General features: G+C 43.3%; 1 protein-coding gene across 1 annotated transcript; it reads left to right on the top strand.

The window, feature by feature from the left end:
* The first annotated feature begins 9,685 nt into the window (after positions 1-9,685).
* LOC113888108 (rhox homeobox family member 1-like) lies at positions 9,686-10,264 on the top strand. Its single transcript, XM_027535429.1, has 2 exons — positions 9,686-9,692; positions 9,861-10,264. Exons 1-2 carry the CDS (start codon positions 9,686-9,688, stop codon positions 10,262-10,264), a joined length of 411 nt encoding a protein of 136 aa, XP_027391230.1.
* Positions 10,265-18,685: the final 8,421 nt, after the last annotated feature.

Below are 18,685 nucleotides of genomic sequence, written 5' to 3'. Positions count from 1 at the left end.
TTCCAGTAGTCACGTATGGATGTGAGAGTTGGACCATAAAGAAGGCTGGGCTCCAAAGAACTGATGCTTTTGAACTGTGGTGCTGCTGAAGTCTCTTGAGAGCCCCTTGGACAGCAACAAGATTAACCCAGTCAGTCCTAAAGGAATTCAATCCGGAATATTCATTGGAAGGATTGACGCTGAAGCTGAAGCTCCAATACTTTGGCCACCTGATGTGAATAGCCAACTCATTGGAAAAGACCCTGATGCTGGAAAAGATTGAAGGCAGGAGGAGAAGGGGATGACAGAGGATGAGATGGTTGGATGGCATCACCGACTCAATGGACATGAGTTTGAGCAAACTCCAGGAGATGGTGAAGGACAAGGAAGCCTGGCATGCTACAGTTCAGGAAGTCACAGAGTCAGACGCGACTGATTTACTGAACAACAACAAGTCATTATGCAGTATTCCTTAAACTTATATAGGGCTATATGTCAATTACATCTCAATAAACCTGGAGAAAATAAATTTTAAAGAACTTTTACTCTTCTGAGACTTCCCTGGTGATCCACTGACTAAGACTCCATGCTCCCAGTGCAGGGGCGCTAGGTTTGATCCCTGGTCAAGGGACTAGGTCTCACAGGCTGCAACTAAGCTCAAAGATCCTCCATGCCACAACTAAGATTCAGCACAGCCAAATAAATAATTTTTTTTTAATTTGCAACAGACAAACAACTAATCTCAAAAATATACAAGCAACTCCTACAGCTCAATTCCAGAAAAATAATTGACCCAATCAAAAAATGGGCCAAAGAACTAAATAGACATTTCTTCAAAGAAGACATACAGATGGCTAACAAACACATGAAAAGATGCTCAACATCACTCATTATCAGAGAAATGCAAATCAGAACCACAATGAGGTACCATTTCACGCCAGTCAGAATGGCTGAGATCCAAAAGTCTACAAGCAATAAATGCTGGAGAGGGTGTGGAGAAAAGGGAACCCTCTTACACTGTTGGTGGGAATGCAAACTAGTACAGCCACTATGGAGAACAGTGTGGAGATTCCTTTAAAAATTGGAAATAGAACTGCCATACGACCCAGCAATCCCACTGCTGGGCATACACACTGAGGAAACCAGAATTGAAAGAAACACGTGTACCCCAATGTTCATCGAAGCACTGTTTATAATAGCCAGGACATGGAAGCAACCTAGATGTCCATCAGCAGATGAATGGATAAGAAAGCGGTGGTACATATACACAATGGAGTATTACTCAGCCATTAAAAAGAATTCATTTGAATCAGTTCTAATGAGGTGGATGAAACTGGAGCCTATTATACAGAGTGAAGTAAACCAGAAAGAAAAACACCAATACAGTATACTAACGCATATATATGGAATTTAGAAAGATGGTAACAATAACCCTGTATACGAGACAGCAAAAGAGACACTGATGTATAGAACAGTCTATTGGACTCTGTGGGAGAGGGAGAGGGTGGGATGATTTGGGAGAATGGCATTGAAATATGTATAATATCATATAGGAAACGAGTTGTCAGTCCAGGTTAGATGCACGATACTGGATGCTTGGGGCTGGTGCACTGGGAAGACCCAGAGGGATGGTATGGGGAGGGAGGAGGGAGGAGGGTTCAGGATGGGGAACACATGTATACCTGTGGCAGATTCATTTTGATATATGGCAAAACCAATACAATATTGTAAAGTTAAATAAAATAAAATTTTTAAAAAAAGAAAAAAAAAAAAACTTTCAATCTCCCAAAGACCCTGCTGAGAGCATAAAAAGACAAGCTACAAACTAATAGAAAATACTTGCAAATGACATAACTAGTAAAAAAAAAAAAATCTAGAATATATCGATATATAAAGAAATCTCAAAACTCAACAGTGAAAAACAATACACCTAGAAAATATGCAAAAGGCATGCACAGACCTGCAGAGGATACAGAGATGTCAAATAAGTACATGAAAAGCTGTTCAATATCATCACCCATAAGAAAAAAAAGCAAATTTTCTTAATGAGATATCCACAATGAGGTATCACTGCATACCTATCAGCATGGCTAAGAAAAAAATGTTGGTGAGGATACTAAGACCCTCTATTAAAGATATTGGTAGGGATATAAACTTGTATAGCCACTCCAGAAAATTGTTTGGCAGTTTATTAAAAAAAAAAAACAAAAAACTAAATATACAACTAGCAGAAGATCCAGATATCGAACACTTGGGGATTTCTAGCAATGAAATAAAACTGATGCTCACACAAAAACCTGTACATGAATGTTCATAGCATAAATATATGGAACTTAGAAAGATGGTAATAATGACCGTATATGCGAGACAGCAAAAGAGACACAGATGTAAAAAAACAGACTTTTGAACTCTGGAAGAAGGCGAGGGTAGGATGATTTGAGAGAATAACATTGAAACATGTATATTACCATATGTGAAATAGATTGCCAGTCCAGGTTGATGCATGAGACAGGGCGCTCAGGGCCGAGGCATTGGGATGACACTGAGGGATGGGATGGGGAAGGAGGTGGGAGGGGGGTTTAGGATGGGGGACACATGTACACCCATGGCTGATTCATGTGCATGGATGGCAAAAACTACTACGATACGTAAAGTAATTAGCCTCCAATTAAAATAAATAAATTAACTTACAAAAAAAAAAAAAAAAAACCTTTCCAACCCCCCACTACTCTCAAGATGAAACCCAAACTCCTAAATATATATTTCAAAGCCCAAGTCTACCTCTGTCTCTTACTAGCTGTGCAAACTTGAGCAGGTCAAACTCTCTCACCCTCAGTTTTCTCATTTATTATAAAATGGAAATAATAATGCCATGCTGCTACTGCTAAGTTGCTTCAGTCATGTCTGACTCTGTGCGACCCCATAGACGGCAGCCCACCAGGCTCCCCTGTCCCTGGGATTCTCCAGGCAAGAACACTGGAGTGGGTTGCCATTTCCTTCTCCAATGCATGAAAGTGAAATAATAAAGTGAAGTCTCTCAGTCGTGTCTGACTCCTAGCAACCCCATGGACTGCAGCCTACCAGGCTCCTCCGTCCATGGGATTTTCCAGGCAAGAGTACTGGAGTTGGGTGCCATAAGAATATGTAAACTAATGCTCATGAAAGCATTCTTTAAATTAGGAACTTCTAGACACACGCGAGGAACTATTACCACATTTCAATCCTGACTCCCATGTCTCCCCTAGTTCATCTCCAGCCAAACTGAACTATTTCCTGGCCCATAAATATGCTCTTTTTGTGTCATCTTCATTTTGAGCTATCTGCCTAGACTCTCTCTCCAATCTCTGAACTCTACCCACTGAAATTCTTCCCACAACTAATTCATGCCCAAAAATGTACTTTTTATAAAATAGGGGGAAAAAAGAGGAAAAAAATTTACCACTGGGGAAAACAATTAAGAAAACTGGTAATTCAGAATAGTGCTTGAAATCTATTCATTCACTCAATAAATATTTATTGACCATCCAAAACACGTCAGGCAGTTTCCTTGACACTGAAATATAAAAGTGTGTATGGTTGGCAATAAATATTGGTAGAATGACTGAATGAGAGAACACATGAATGAATAATAAACTATCATACTCTACAATTTAAAAACTTTAAAGTATAAGAAATAATTATTATATAATGGTAGATAACTAAGATAAAATATCATATAGTTAACTGTAATAAAGAACTTGTAAAAAAATACATAAAAAAAGAAAGTTGTTGTTACCACATATGGATGATAGACAAGGTTATGGGTGAGTTTATATAATTTGATGTCATTTGTGGCTTCTTTATACTTTCCAAATTTATTACAGCAATCAACCATTACTTTTGCAGTTTGAAGGAAAATGGTATTTATTTTTAAAAAGTAAGAAAAGGACTCCCAATCACAGTTCAAGATTCATCTCCAATTTCACATCTTCCGTGCATTTCTGGATTTGTACTGGGTGTGAACTCTCCCTCTTTTGAACTTCCATAAGATTGCTTTGCTCCTCTCTTGTGTCACATGTCTTGTTCTGCTTTATATTAAAATCTCATATATTTTCTTTCTCTCCAGGCCTTGCTCACTTCTGTGGCCCCTGTATACATTATTTGACACTGAGTCAGAATACACGACTTGAAATAGCTGAAAGCCAATGGTAATTACCAGACTGCATTTTTCTTTCACTGTAAACTGAGGTACTTACCTCAGTGGTAAGGAATCCACCTGCCAATGCAGGAGACACAGGAGATACAGGTTCAAAGCCTGCCTCAGAAAGATCCCCTGGAGTAAGAAATGGCAGCCCACTCCAGTATTCTTGCCTGGAAAATCCCATGGACAGAGAAGCCTGGGTACAGTCCATGGCATCACAAAGAGTTAGACACGACTGAGCATGGACACACACAAGGTAGACTGAAAAGTACTTTCCTAGATCATAGGAAGGATCAAGACGGTCATGAAAAGTTTCCCTCTGAAGGACCCCTATGCAGCAGTAGGGAGCAGACCCTTAGAAGCTTGAGCCCAGGATGCCCCAGGTAGTGTAAAGATTCATGCATCAATGCTTGTAGCCATTACCAGCAGTCATTCTGCAAACTTTCTGGGAACACTGACCAAAGAAATTGGGCAGAATTTTTAAGTTAATTTTTATTGGAGTAAAATTGGGCAGAATTTAAAGAAACATCATAGAATTTTATTCTTGACTCTTGGTTATAGCAAAAAAGGCCCAGCGTCTGGACTGGAATTTCATGTGCAAAAGATTCAGTTCCATAGAACAAACCTGAAGGGTATGTGGTGTTCCAAGACAGGATAGGAAATGCAAATATCAATCACTTTTACTGCCACATAAAATTGCAAGTAGTAACAGATATCTATCTCCAGGCTGTCTTTCCTTTCCTCTCGTCCTCTCTAAAGGCTAGGACTACATATGCAAATAGCCTCAGAGAGCTTTCCTCTCACTTAGTCAGTATACAGACAGTCTTAAGAGTCTGAAGGAATTACAGAAAACTATGATTCTCACAAGGGAGGTATGAAAAACCTCCATATGCCCCTTATATCTATGCTTATTCTTTTTTTTAAGAAGCCAAAGTTTTGGCTTTTGACATGAATGAATAATCTATGTACGATAATTAATAAAAACTGACATCACATCACTGGTGTTTCATCAGAAGCCACCCCACTCTTCCTGTCAGTCTTTTTTGTGGTGGATTATCAGGGATGCTATATAGAAAATTTTGGTTAAGGACTGAAAATATTTCAAATGCTTAGCTAGAGTCCCCTGTAGGGAGAACTAAGAATTAGAAACCACACAGTGCTATGAATGGGCTCCTGTAGGCCTTAAGAAACCAAAAATCCTTCTACCCCACCCTCACTGCTGGCCACAGCTGGGATAGGTGACCCCCACTTGCAGCAGAAATGTAATCTATGAGTACAAAATGTCCATAATGGTACAGCTTTCTTGACTGCTAGAGTCCCTAAAACCCATCTAGAGATTGATTCAGTTTACAGACAGAATCAAGATTCCTGGTCTTCATTCAAGGATCATTAGCTCCTTCACAAAGGGAGTGTTGCCTGGCAGGACTCCTCATGGATAGAGTGGTTTAACTAGAAATTTGGTTTTCAAGAGTGCATCCCTGTGTAAAACCTACTGAGGCCACATCAGCAAGTCTGCCTTCAGCAAGGAGATGGCAGGCAAGTGTGCCATCTTGATGTGGTAGTGCCAAAGCCACACCTAGGTCACCTCAAGCTGCTATATGGGGATGTCAGATCCATTTTATCCTAGCATTGAGCTTCTGAAGGCTGATGCCTGATGCCTCCTAGTAAGAGAAATAAAATACTGATTCATGCTACAACATGGATGAACTCAACATAATGCTAAGTTAAAGACACAAAAGGCCAATATTATGATTCCATTTATATGAAATGTCCAGTGTAGGTAAATCTATAAAGACAGAAAGTAGATTCATGGTTGCCAAGGGATGGGGAAGGTGGAAATGGGAAGTGAGTGCTTAATGGGTACAAATTACCTTCTAGAGTGACGAAAATGTTCTGTAACTAGATAGTCATAATGATTGCACAAGATTATGAATGTACTAAATGCCACTGAATTGCACACTTTAAAATGGTTAATACAGTAAATTTTACATGATGTCTATTTTACCACATAAGTAAAAACATTCATCTTTTAGTTCCATTTCTAGAAATTCTATTTGGTTCTTTCTGATATTTATTTATTTATATATCTTCCTTGTCTTTTTTATATCCTCTCATTTATTTAAACATGTTTCTAAGTTGTTTGCATCTGATAGTAACTTTGGAGATCTACATCTTTAGTTTATTATTTGGGCTGATAGTGGCTTTTTTAAAAACTGTGTGTATGTTTGGCTAGCTTTATCTGTGAGGGTCTTGTTAAAGTCTGAGAAGTAGACTCCTCCAGAAAGGACCAGATTTGCTCCTGCCATATGTCTGGATTTGCCACTAAAAATGAACTGGGCTATGCCGATAGTATTTATTTGAACTCCAAAACCACATGAGGGCAGGCTTGTGGTTGCAAACATCAAAGGCCCCTAATAAGAAAGTGAAAAGAAAATTTACACTTTTGGGAAATGGTAGAAAATATTTGCAAATCATAAAGAGTCTAGCATTCAACTATATAAAGAACTCTTCAACTCTACAACAAAATGACAAACACCCAGTTAATACACAGGCAAAAGGCGCAAATAGAAATTTCTCCAAGGAAGATATACAATGGCCAGTTAAGCACATGAAAATATACTCAACATCATTAATCATTAGGAAAATGTAAATCAAAACCATAAGTGATACCACTTCACACCTACTAGGATGGCTGTAATTTTTAAAAACCCTGAAAATAACAAAGGTTGGAGAGGATATGGATAAATTGGAACCCTACCTTGTTGGTAGGAATGTAAAATAGTGCAGCTGCTGTGGAAAACAGCTTAGTGTTCCCTCAAAAAATTAAACATATAACCCAGTTACTCCAGTCCTAAATTTATACCCTCAAAATTGAAATCAGATATTCCAACAAAACTTGTACACGACTGCTCATAACAATCAAAGCACTGTTATTCATAATCACCAAAAGGTGGAAACAACTCAAATGTCCACCAGATGCAAATGCATAAAGAAAATGTGGTCCATCTGTACAATGGAATACAATTCAATCATAAAAATTGAGGTACTGATACATGGCACAACAGAGATAACTTCAGGTGAAAAAAGTCAGGCACAAATGTTCACAAATTGTATGACTGCATTTGAGTGAAATACACAGAATAGGGAAATCCATAGAAATAGAAAATACATTAGTGTTTAACAGGGGCTCCAGGGAGGGGGACTGGGAAATGACTGTTAACAGGTATGGAGTCTCTTTATGGGATGATGAAAATGTTTTTGAATTTGACAATAGCAATGGTTACACAACACAGTGAATATACTATGACTGAAATGACCAGAGAAGGCGATGGCACCCCACGCCAGTACTCTTGCCTGGAAAATCCTATGGACGGAGGAGCCTGGTAGGCTGCAGTCCATGGGGTCGCTAAGAGTCGGACACGACTGAGCGACTTCACTTTCACTTTTCACTTTCATGCATTGGAGAAGGAAATGGCAACCCACTCCAGTGTTCTTGCCTGGAGAATCCCAGGGACGGGGGAGACTGGTGAGCTGCTGTCTATGGGGTCACACAGAGTCGGACACGACTGAAGCAACTTAGCAGCAGCAGCAGTAGCAGCAGCGGGGGCTGCTAGTTGCAGGGGCAAGAGGCTTGAGCCAGAGCAGGAGGAGGTAGAGACCCCTGGCACTCAAGATTTTTAAAGACTGCCCGATAGCCTGCTTCTGCAAAATACCTTTCACCCTCCTCCACTCCTCCTGGAATCGCACCATTATTTACTCCTTTGAAATAAGACAGCAAGAACATGTTGAAAAGTACACAAACTCGCTGTAAGCCTGCGGTCAAGTTGCCGGGCTTCCCTGGGGCTCACTTTTCTTTGTAAAAAAAAAAAAAAAAAAAAAGGCGGGGGGGGGGGGGGAATAATAATGGTGGTTGTAAAAAAAAAAAAAAGTAAAAGTATGCACAGTGTTGACCACTGGACTCGTTTTTTAAAGAAGTGATTTTTTTTTTTTTTTGCCACGCTAAGCGGCTTGTGGGAATCTTCCCGATCTTACTTCCCCGACCAGGGGTGGAACCTGTGCCCGCTACAGTGGCAGCACGGAGTCAACCACTGGACGGCCAGGGAAGTCCCAAAGAAGTGATTCTTATAACATGAAGGACGTTAAAACGTCCTGGGACACCTGCAAATACTTCTTGGCCGAAGAACCAGAGTCTTCATTCGTGGCTTGGCCCCTTTTAATTTATTTGACACATCCGTAGGGAAAACAGATCAGTAGTATAATTCTAGATAAATGGAGGGAGAGAAGAGGAGCGGAAATGGTAGTGGGGAATGCCTGCACTTCTGCCAGGTATACAGTACCGCCCCGGAATTAGGCGCGCTTTAGGCGCCTGCAAAGCGGGGTTCCTTAAGATGCGCAGCAACCTAACACAGCAAATGTTGCCTGCGCCAGGAGCTGGTGGAAGGGGCCCGTGCAGCACAGGCATTCTTGGATACACTAAGCACTCGGCAGGCTTTTACACTTGAACTCTGTCGTGGGTTCATTACTAAAAATCTGAAGTCATTGGAGCTTTCATAAGAGGCGTGTGGGACATCCTGCAGCTTGCATCTGAGCACCTGGACTATGTTGCAAACTCAAACAGTAAACTCCAGCTCCCGAAATGCACGGTGGGATCTGATTTCAAAAACCCCGTGCAAAAAAAAAAAAAAAAAAAAAAAACCCACGGGCAAACAGCCTCCAAGCTTATCATTTCGTCCTAACCACTAGCCAGATTCTTGGACTTTGCGGATTTTGCGCGCGAATGGAGCAGAATCATATAGTCCGATCCATTCCTCCAACTTCTGCTCAGAGCCCAATGCAAGAATAACTTCACCCTACTTTGCTTGGTTTGCTGGGGGTTCCGCGTCGTCCCTACCCCTACCTCTCCACCTTTTCCTCTGGGAAAACAAACCGAGTGGCATTGGTGAATTGCGCGAGGGTTGGGCGGACGAAGCCAAAGTTTTATCCACCCCACCCCTGACCCCAAATGGCTCTCGCAATCCAGCACAGCCCCTTCCTCCAACCAGACATTTCGTCCAAGTTGGAAGCAGTCGATGAAACTACAAGTTGGAGTCATGGTTCCCGGAACAAGAGTATCCACTACCAGCACCACTCTCACGTGCACTCGCCCTAGTTTACTTCCACGCCCTGGTCCCAACCGCAGACCCGTGGGGCCACACCTACCCCCACGAGAGGCAACGTGAAACCTACTAGGGGGCGTCTGACTCCGGCGGGTACATTTTGAACTCGCGGAAGGCAACAAAACCGCTATATAAGGCGCGCAAGCCCCAGCATCTGCGCCAGAAGAGGTCCCGGCGCCAGAAGAGCACAGCTCGAGACCGCTGGTCCCAACTCGAGCCCAGATCCTCGGATCGCCTCACCCCCAGCGCAGAGTCTGCAGAAGCGCAGTCTTTCATCGACAGCAAAGCATGGACAGCAGCCACTTTGACATAGGATTCCACAACTTGGGAATCGGCGAGGACGAACTGCATGGTTAGTGCCTAGACGGCGATGGCAGGTGCTTCAGCAAATCCCAGAAAAGGAAGTTTCCCTGGGAAGGGCGGGTGGACGGGATACTGCATAGCAGCTCCTCCTCCAACACGGCCCCGACCCCCTCCAGCCCGCGCACCGTGGGCTCCAAGCCCGCCTGCCCCAGTCTCTCCCTTTTGCTTTCCTCTTTTTCCAGATGTGGAGCCTACCCTGATCTCAGAGGTTTTAAACGGAGTGGAAGATGAAACTCGGTCCTCACCTGAGCCCGGGGAAGCAGCTGCAGCCGCAGCCGCAAACTACTTTGGCGAGGCCGACTCCAACCTCCTGGACGACGAAAACCGCGAGGGCAACGAAAACCGTGCGGGCGACGAAAACCGTGCGGGCGACGAAAACCGTGCGGGCGACGAAAACCGTGAGGGCAACGGCGGCGATATTGAGCCCCCGCCGCAGCAGGAGGAGCCGGGCCCCCAGGCCGTCCAGGGGCCCCAGAATGCGGCAGTAAAGCCGCGCCGCTGCCGTACCGTTTTCACCCAGTTGCAGCTGCTGGAGCTGGAACGAGTTTTCCGCCGCGTTCAGTACCCCGACGTGTTTGCACGGTAAGTGGCTGGCTCCGGAGACGCCCAGTTCTTCGCTGGCCCGCGCGCCTTCCAGGACGCCTTAGGTTCTTTCCCAGTACCCTTCCCCCTCCTCTCCCGGGCCAAAAGCCACTTTGGAGGCTCGAGGGCGCCGGGTCTGCCTAGCTCGTGGAGGTTGGGCCAAACCCTGCAGAGCTTGCAGGGGTGCAAGAGAGGGGCGGGACTAGGGTGGAACAAGTAAAGCAGGGCAGATTAATATTTATTTAATTTAAAATCTTGGTAATTTGCTCATCGTGGGGTTTTGCATGCATTTTTATATTTTAAATATTGCAGTAAAACTTTATCGTGATTACTCCGCTTTTTCCACGCCGTTTAAATTTTGTGCACGAGGAGAGCGCCTCCTAGCGCTCACCCTGGTCTCTCGGCCCTGCCACGTGGAGCGCTGTTTCCAGGCTTTGACCGTTAAAAAGCCCGGGCCGGAGCCCCCTAGAGTACGAAGTGGTTGTTGCTCAGTCGTGTTGGACTCAGCGACCCCGTGGGGTGTAGCCCGCCAGGCTCCTCTGTCAGTGGGATTCTCCAGGCAAGAATGCTGGAGTGGGTTACCATTTCCTTCTCCATAGAGTACGAAGGGGAAGGCCTATTCTGTCCCCATAGGAATGGGGCATCAGGACGAATCGGTGTGAGGTTTATGGGCGCCCTTAATGGTTCCATTGTATACGTCCTTCACCCTTGATTGCTTGGCTGATATGGCTTGAAGTTTCTCCATGAGAGTTCACCGCTCCCTTTTACAGTAAACAGAAATACTTGGGTTTAAAATGCCAATTTTTTGCGGGGGAAGGAGGGGATTGTCATTTTAGTTATTTTTACGGAGGGATCTCCGTAAAAGTGAAAAGATTTTCAAGTTAGTTCTCTGCTGTTGCACAAATGGAAAAATTAATTGAATCATTTTGAAGTAACAGGCACATTACCAGGAATTTTAATATGTATTCCCTTTTTATATTTTAATTAATGGGTGAGTTGTCCACGGGAAGACCCTAAGAAAACCATAAACCGTATTACAGAAAATTTTAATTTACAGAAATGTAAATGATATATTTTATCCAAAATTCCAAATACTGAATTTGCACTTTTCCCCCATCAGAGAGGACATTGCAAGACGTCTGAATTTGGCTGAAAGAAGAGTGCAGGTTAGTAAATCTTAATTTTAAGATTGGCCGGGCAGCCATTCTAAAACATGCTTTACATTTTGTCCTGAAAACTCTCAATTTGGTGTGCTTTGTTGTTTTTTCCATACAAACACACACAGGGAAAAAAGTAGAACACAGACCTCTCTCCTCTCTAAACACACACACACACAGAGGTTTTTTTTTCCAGTAAATAAAGTTCATCTTCTAACACTGGCATCCTTTAGGGAGGCTGTTAGTATTCCCTAAAGGAATATTTCTATGTGACTCTACTGGGGCTCAGTCTCACCTGGGAAGCATTCACTTTAGTACTCTGAAAAGCTAGGTTATAAGAAAGATCAACTGTACTCAGTTATTTAAAATACTTAAAACCTGGGCATAAGGTCTTAGCTAAAGGAGTGAATTACAAATATTAGACATTGGTGTGAGGGAATAATTCAAACACAGAGCATAGTACATGAGTAACTAACATATGTTTAGTTAAACTGAAACTGTCAAGGGGGTGGCTTAAAGTTCCAAATCCCAGTGCCTAATCCTCTTGCTGCTGTTTTTTAAGTGTTTTTGCGAAGTAGTGTAGAGGTGGCAGGTGGCAGTCTTAAATTCTAGTGGTTTTTTTTTTGGAGGACTTTGATGTCAGCCTGAAAACATTGCTAAAATATTGCAGTTATGGTAGTAATGGGGAAAAGTTTGCAAGCTTTGGAAAATCATCCTTAAAAATGAAGGAGTAGAAGCTCAGCTAGATTTATTACTGTGCATGAGAGTAAGTACCTATCTCAATTATTCTTTTTCTTTTCCAATATAAAGTTTGCTGAATGTACAAGAAGAGTTTATCACTCAGGGTATAGAATTTTTTAGGGGGTGGGAGGGGGGCTCTGTCAGGCAATTACCTAGAAACAAAGATTGTCTTGGTTTGATCTGAAATGTAAAACTTGAAGCTATTCTTGAACTAACATGGAAAAATAAAATGGCTATTGTTTCAAAAAAATGATAGAACTATATTGTTAACAAGATATGAATTAAGTTTATTTTCTACAAACTGTTATTGATGAAGACATGGATAATACGTTCATGTTTCTGAAAAGTAATCTGTACATGGTGGGAGGGAATAATAAATATTATTTCTAACCAGGAAAAAAAATGAATCCAAAAAAGAGAAAGAATAATTTTGAATAAAGTTTCCCTGACCTAAGAAGGGGTGAAAGGTTAGAGAAGAGTCAAATTCAACTTTATGAAACTAATAATGCATAAGTGAATATTCCCTTGAATTTTTAACATCTAAGATTTTGTTGATCCTTTTTGCTGATATTGTTTTAAAAAGGTGGATTTTATGAGGGTGATCTCATTTCAGGCCAAATTCTCACCTGTGTTAATTTAAAGTACTTTTTTCATTTATTCAGGCAGTGATTACAAATCTGTAGATGATGAAGTCAAAAGGTGACTATTTCAGTCACTTTTAGTAAAGTATAGATCACCATAGTTATATCAAAGAAATATTTGTTTGCCCCCCTCAAAAATATATATGGATATATATATACATATGGATGCTGTTGCTGCTGCTACTGCTAAGTCGCTTCAGTCATGTCCAACTCTGTACAACCCCATAAACGGCAGCCCACCAGGCTCCCCCGACCCTGGGATTCTCCAGGCAAGAACACTGGAGTGGGTTGCCATTTCCTTCTCCAATGCATGAAAGTGAAAAGTGAAAGTGAAGTCACTCAGTCGTGTCGGACACTTAGCGACCCCATGGACTGCAGCCCACCAGGCTCCTCCACCTGTGGATTTTCCAGGCAAGAGTACTGGAGTGGGTTGCCATTGCCTTCTCCTATATGTATGGATATAGACATATATATATGGATTAGATATATATGTATGAATATATGTATAAATATGTATGAATATATATGTATGGATATATATGTATATCTATATATACACATATATCAGATGGCTTAGTTGTTTTGCCCTATAGCACGAGTGTGAGTTCAGGGCTTCCCTGGTGGCTCAGCCATAAAAAGCCGATAGTTGGGTTCGATCCCTGGATTGGGAAGATCCCTGGCAAAGGAAATGGCAACACACTCCAGTATTCTTGCCAGGAAAATCCCATGGACAGAGGAGCTTGGTGGGCTATAGTCCATGGAATCACAAAAGAGTCAGACATGCTGCTGCTGCTGCTAAGTCGCTTCAGTCGTGTCCGAGTCTGTGCGACCCCAGAGACAGCAGCCCACCAGGCTCCCCCGTCCCTGGGATTCTCCAGGCAAGAACACTGGAGTGGGTTGCCATTTTCTTCTCCAGTGCATGAAAGTGAAAAGTGAAAGTGAAGTCACTCAGTCGTGTCAGACACTTAGCGACCCCATGGACTGCAGCCCACCAGGCTCCTCCATCCATGGGACTCTCCAGGCGAGAGTACTGGAGTGGGGTGCCATTGCCTTCTCCGAATGAGACATGACTTAGCCATTAAACAACAACATATGTGAGCACAGTGATGGAAATACACTGTGCATCTGTCAGTGGTGTGCAGAAAAGCAGACCACCGGATGCTGGCATCCTAATGCCACGGGCTGGACCAACTTCAGGCCTGGTCTCAAAACGAATCTGACAGACAAGGTAAGCCCAGATGAAAAGTTTGCTGAATTGTTTTTCCTCATCCTTCGGTTTACATAGTCCTCTCAATGGATTTCTGAAGGGAACATGAGCCAGAAAACACAAGTAAGGAAAAATATAATGTTCTTGTATATTTCCAAATACTGCAGCATGATTTCCCCCAAGAAACTTAATAGATGCTTCCCCTACCCATCTTGTGCAAGTATGACAGATCTGCTTAATGAAACCAGTATTGAGAATATGGACCTAATATTGGCCCATACTAAAATTTGCCATCCATGAGATTTTGGCTATGTTTAGGGAGATTAGACCCCAGGTACATTTGAATCCCTCAAGAATGAGCTTTATTACAGTGGCCTTCTTCAGACTATATTTGCATGTAGTAGAAGGACACCTAATCCTAAAATGGGAGAGAGAAAAGACAGCTTAAAACTTGCAGTTTGGGAAGGTCCAAAATAATTAAATACAGGGTAAACCCCATCACTTGCTATGCTAATAGAAAAGTAAAGTCTAATTGATAACTTGTTTGTTTGTTAATGATTGGTAAGCATTTAGAGAGGAGCCTCTTTTGTGACCCTTGTCCCCACAGGACTGGACATGATTAGACCTTCCTGCCTTAGGGATGAGTGATAGGATTGGGGTCTCCTGGTTAAGGAGTAGAGCTGGCAGGACCTCGGGTACCCTAACACTGTGGGTAAACAGTGGCTCTTGTCTGGCATCCTGAAACTGAAGCTAGAACCAAATAAGCTGCCCTTGTCCTGAACCCAGGAAGGTTTGGAGGGTAGGGCAGATTGGAGCATGCAAAATTGACAGTGATGACAACAGAGTACTTAGTATCTTATCTGCAGAAAAGGATTTGGGGTTTAGTGAATTTTGGTTTAGTTAAGCTAAAATTTCCTTAACACTAACAGCTAAAATATCAAGTCAGTGACCAGGACTTAAGCAACTCTCGTGTTGCTGAAGCAACAAGCAAGACAAGCCACACAAAGTCCCTGGGCCTCCCATGATCGAGCCTCCATTGACATAGCATCTGCTCCCAGGCATGGACATTAACAGCAGGGACCCGGTGCAATTCATCAATTAGGCCTGCATCTAAGACTTGAAAAAAATTCATTAAGGAATGTTAAAAATGACAGACAATTCAATGTGCCAAAGTCTGGACTAGGCTTGGCTCACTAAGGATTAACTGAGGGACGTGAGCTGTTTACTTTCCTAACAGAGTTTAGCAATAAGGAAATAGCTTCTGCTGCGGCAGTGTAAAATCTCAATGGCAGATTTGCATGGTGGGTGTTTTCTAGTATGACATTAACTGTTCAGTATACTAAAGCCATCTCTTTTTTTCCCTCTGATTGAAGGTTTGGTTTCAAAACCGAAGGGCCAAATGGAGAAGATACCAGAGGGCATTGATGTTTAGAAATGTGCACCCTGCTGCCTTGGGCCACCCTATGGGGGTATTCTTTAATGGGCCCTATCATGTATTCCAGCCTGGATGGAGATATGTTCCTGCAGTGCCACGTCCAGGCCTGCCCCCTGGGGTACCCCCACCACCTGTGCTGCCCGCACCTCTGCCACCCAGGCCATGGAGGATGCCTTTCCCACAGCCGGTGCCTGTGCCTCACTATGCTATGGCCCCTGTAGGTTTGGCATGGGCCCCTATTGGTCATTTTGTAGGCCCCCGTTTCTGAATATGTTATTCATGCAGTTTTCCAAAGGGTGTTTCTGCTACATATAAGTTGTGCACAAAAAATAAGAAACCTGTTAAATGTGTAAAATGAGTGCCAGTTGTTTCGGGAGGGCACATGACGTTTCCAATAAAGATAAAATAAGGAATATATCGATTGTGTCAAATGGGCTAAGTGGGTGTGTGTATGGGAATTGCTGCTGCTGCTGCTAAGTCGCTTCAGTCGTGTCCGAGTCTGTGCGACCCCATAGATGGCAGCCCACCAGGCTCCCCCGTCCCTGGGATTCTCCAGGCAAGAACACTGGAGTGGGTTGCCATTGCCTTCTCCAATGCATGAAAGTGAAAAGTGAAAGTGAAGTTGCTCAGTTGTGTCCGACTCTTGACAATGCAATTCAAACAGAAGGTCAAAGATGCTTCCTTCCATAATGTAATGGGTCTAAGTCACTATAATAGGTTATGCACATCAGAGTCCTCCCAGTGCCTGTAGCGGGTTTACACTGACCACATGTTCTCCCCCCAACTCCATCCGTACCCTTCCCCTTTGGGAGTGTGTACATATGCAGGATGGGAAGGTATGAGCCGTTAGTGAGGTACAGTGTGTTTTCAGATGGGAACATCTTCTATTAAAGGAGCTCAATAGCCATGGACAGAGAAGCCTGGCAGGCTACAGTGCATGGAGTCACAGAGTAAGACATTCTGTGTATTCTTGCTATTCTTGTGCCTTATATAGCGGTTTTGTTGCCTTCCGCGAGTTCAAAATGTACCCGCCGGAGTCAGACGCCCCCTAGTAGGTTTCACGTTGCCTCTCGTGGGGGTAGGTGTGGCCCCACGGGTCTGCGGTTGGGACCAGGGCGTGGAAGTAAACTAGGGCGAGTGCACGTGAGAGTGGTGCTGGTAGTGGATACTCTTGTTCCGGGAACCATGACTCCAACTTGTAGTTTCATCGACTGCTTCCAACTTGGACGAAATGTCTGGTTGGAGGAAGGGGCTGTGCTGGATTGCGAGAGCCATTTGGGGTCAGGGGTGGGGTGGATAAAACTTTGGCTTCGTCCGCCCAACCCTCGCGCAATTCACCAATGCCACTCGGTTTGTTTTCCCAGAGGAAAAGGTGGAGAGGTAGGGGTAGGGACGACGCGGAACCCCCAGCAAACCAAGCAAAGTAGGGTGAAGTTATTCTTGCATTGGGCTCTGAGCAGAAGTTGGAGGAATGGATCGGACTATATGATTCTGCTCCATTCGCGCGCAAAATCCGCAAAGTCCAAGAATCTGGCTAGTGGTTAGGACGAAATGATAAGCTTGGAGGCTGTTTGCCCGTGGGTTTTTTTTTTTTTTTTTTGCACGGGGTTTTTGAAATCAGATCCCACCGTGCATTTCGGGAGCTGGAGTTTACTGTTTGAGTTTGCAACATAGTCCAGGTGCTCAGATGCAAGCTGCAGGATGTCCCACACGCCTCTTATGAAAGCTCCAATGACTTCAGATTTTTAGTAATGAACCCACGACAGAGTTCAAGTGTAAAAGCCTGCCGAGTGCTTAGTGTATCCAAGAATGCCTGTGCTGCACGGGCCCCTTCCACCAGCTCCTGGCGCAGGCAACATTTGCTGTGTTAGGTTGCTGCGCATCTTAAGGAACCCCGCTTTGCAGGCGCCTAAAGCGCGCCTAATTCCGGGGCGGTACTGTATACCTGGCAGAAGTGCAGGCATTCCCCACTACCATTTCCGCTCCTCTTCTCTCCCTCCATTTATCTAGAATTATACTACTGATCTGTTTTCCCTACGGATGTGTCAAATAAATTAAAAGGGGCCAAGCCACGAATGAAGACTCTGGTTCTTCGGCCAAGAAGTATTTGCAGGTGTCCCAGGACGTTTTAACGTCCTTCATGTTATAAGAATCACTTCTTTGGGACTTCCCTGGCCGTCCGGTGGTTGACTCCGTGCTGCCACTGTAGCGGGCACAGGTTCCACCCCTGGTCGGGGAAGTAAGATCAGAAGATTCCCACAAGCCGCTTAGCGTGGCAAAAAAAAAAAAAAAAAAAATCACTTCTTTAAAAAACGAGTCCCGTGATAATCAGAGCATGGAGATTATCTGGATCGTGAAGATCTTTTTTGTACAGTTCTTCTGTGTATTCTTGCCATCTCTTCTTAATATCTTCTGCTTCTGTTAGGTCCATACCATTTCTGTCCTTTATCGAGCCCATCTTTGCATGAAATGTTACTTTGGTATCTCTGATTTTCTTGAAGAGATCCCTAGTCTTTCCCATTCTGTTGTTTTCCTCTATTTCTTTGCATTGATCACTGAAGAAGGCTTTCTTATCTCTCCTTGCTATTCTTTGGAACTCTGCATTCAGATGTTTATATCTTTCCTTTTCTCCTTTCCTTTTCGCTTCTCTTCTTTTCACAGATATTTGTAAGGCCTCCCCAAACAGCCATTTTGCTTTTTTGCATTTCTTTTCCATGGGGATGGTCTTGATCCCTGTCTCCTGTACAATATCAGGAACCTCATTCCATAGTTCATCAGGCACTCTACCTATCAGATCTAGGCCCTTAAATCTGTTTCTCACTTCCACTGTATAATCATAAGGGATTTGATTTAGGTCATACCTGAATGGTCTAGTGGTTTTCCCTACTTTCTTCAATTTAAGTCTGAATTTGGCAATAAGGAGTTCATGGTCTGAGCCCCAGTCAGCTCCTGGTCTTGTTTTTGTTGACTGTATGGAGCTTCTCCATCTTTGGCTGCAAAGAATATAATCAGTCTGATTTCGGTGTTGACCATCTGGTGATGTCCATGTATAGAGTCTTCTCTTGTGTTGTTGGAAGAGGGTGTTTGTTATGACCAGTGCATTTTCTTGGCAAAACTCTATTAGTCTTTGCCCTGCTTCATTCCATAGTCCAAGGCCAAATTTGCCTGTTACTCCAGGTGTTTCTTGACTTGTCCAATACTTTTCATTCCTTTCTTCCTTCCCTTCACACATACAGATACCAAA

Source organism: Bos indicus x Bos taurus, chromosome X (genome assembly GCF_003369695.1).
Source record: "Bos indicus x Bos taurus breed Angus x Brahman F1 hybrid chromosome X, Bos_hybrid_MaternalHap_v2.0, whole genome shotgun sequence".
NCBI lineage: Eukaryota > Metazoa > Chordata > Mammalia > Artiodactyla > Bovidae > Bos > Bos indicus x Bos taurus.
Note: the sequence above shows the minus strand (reverse complement) of the source record. Positions and strands in the feature narration are given on the sequence as shown.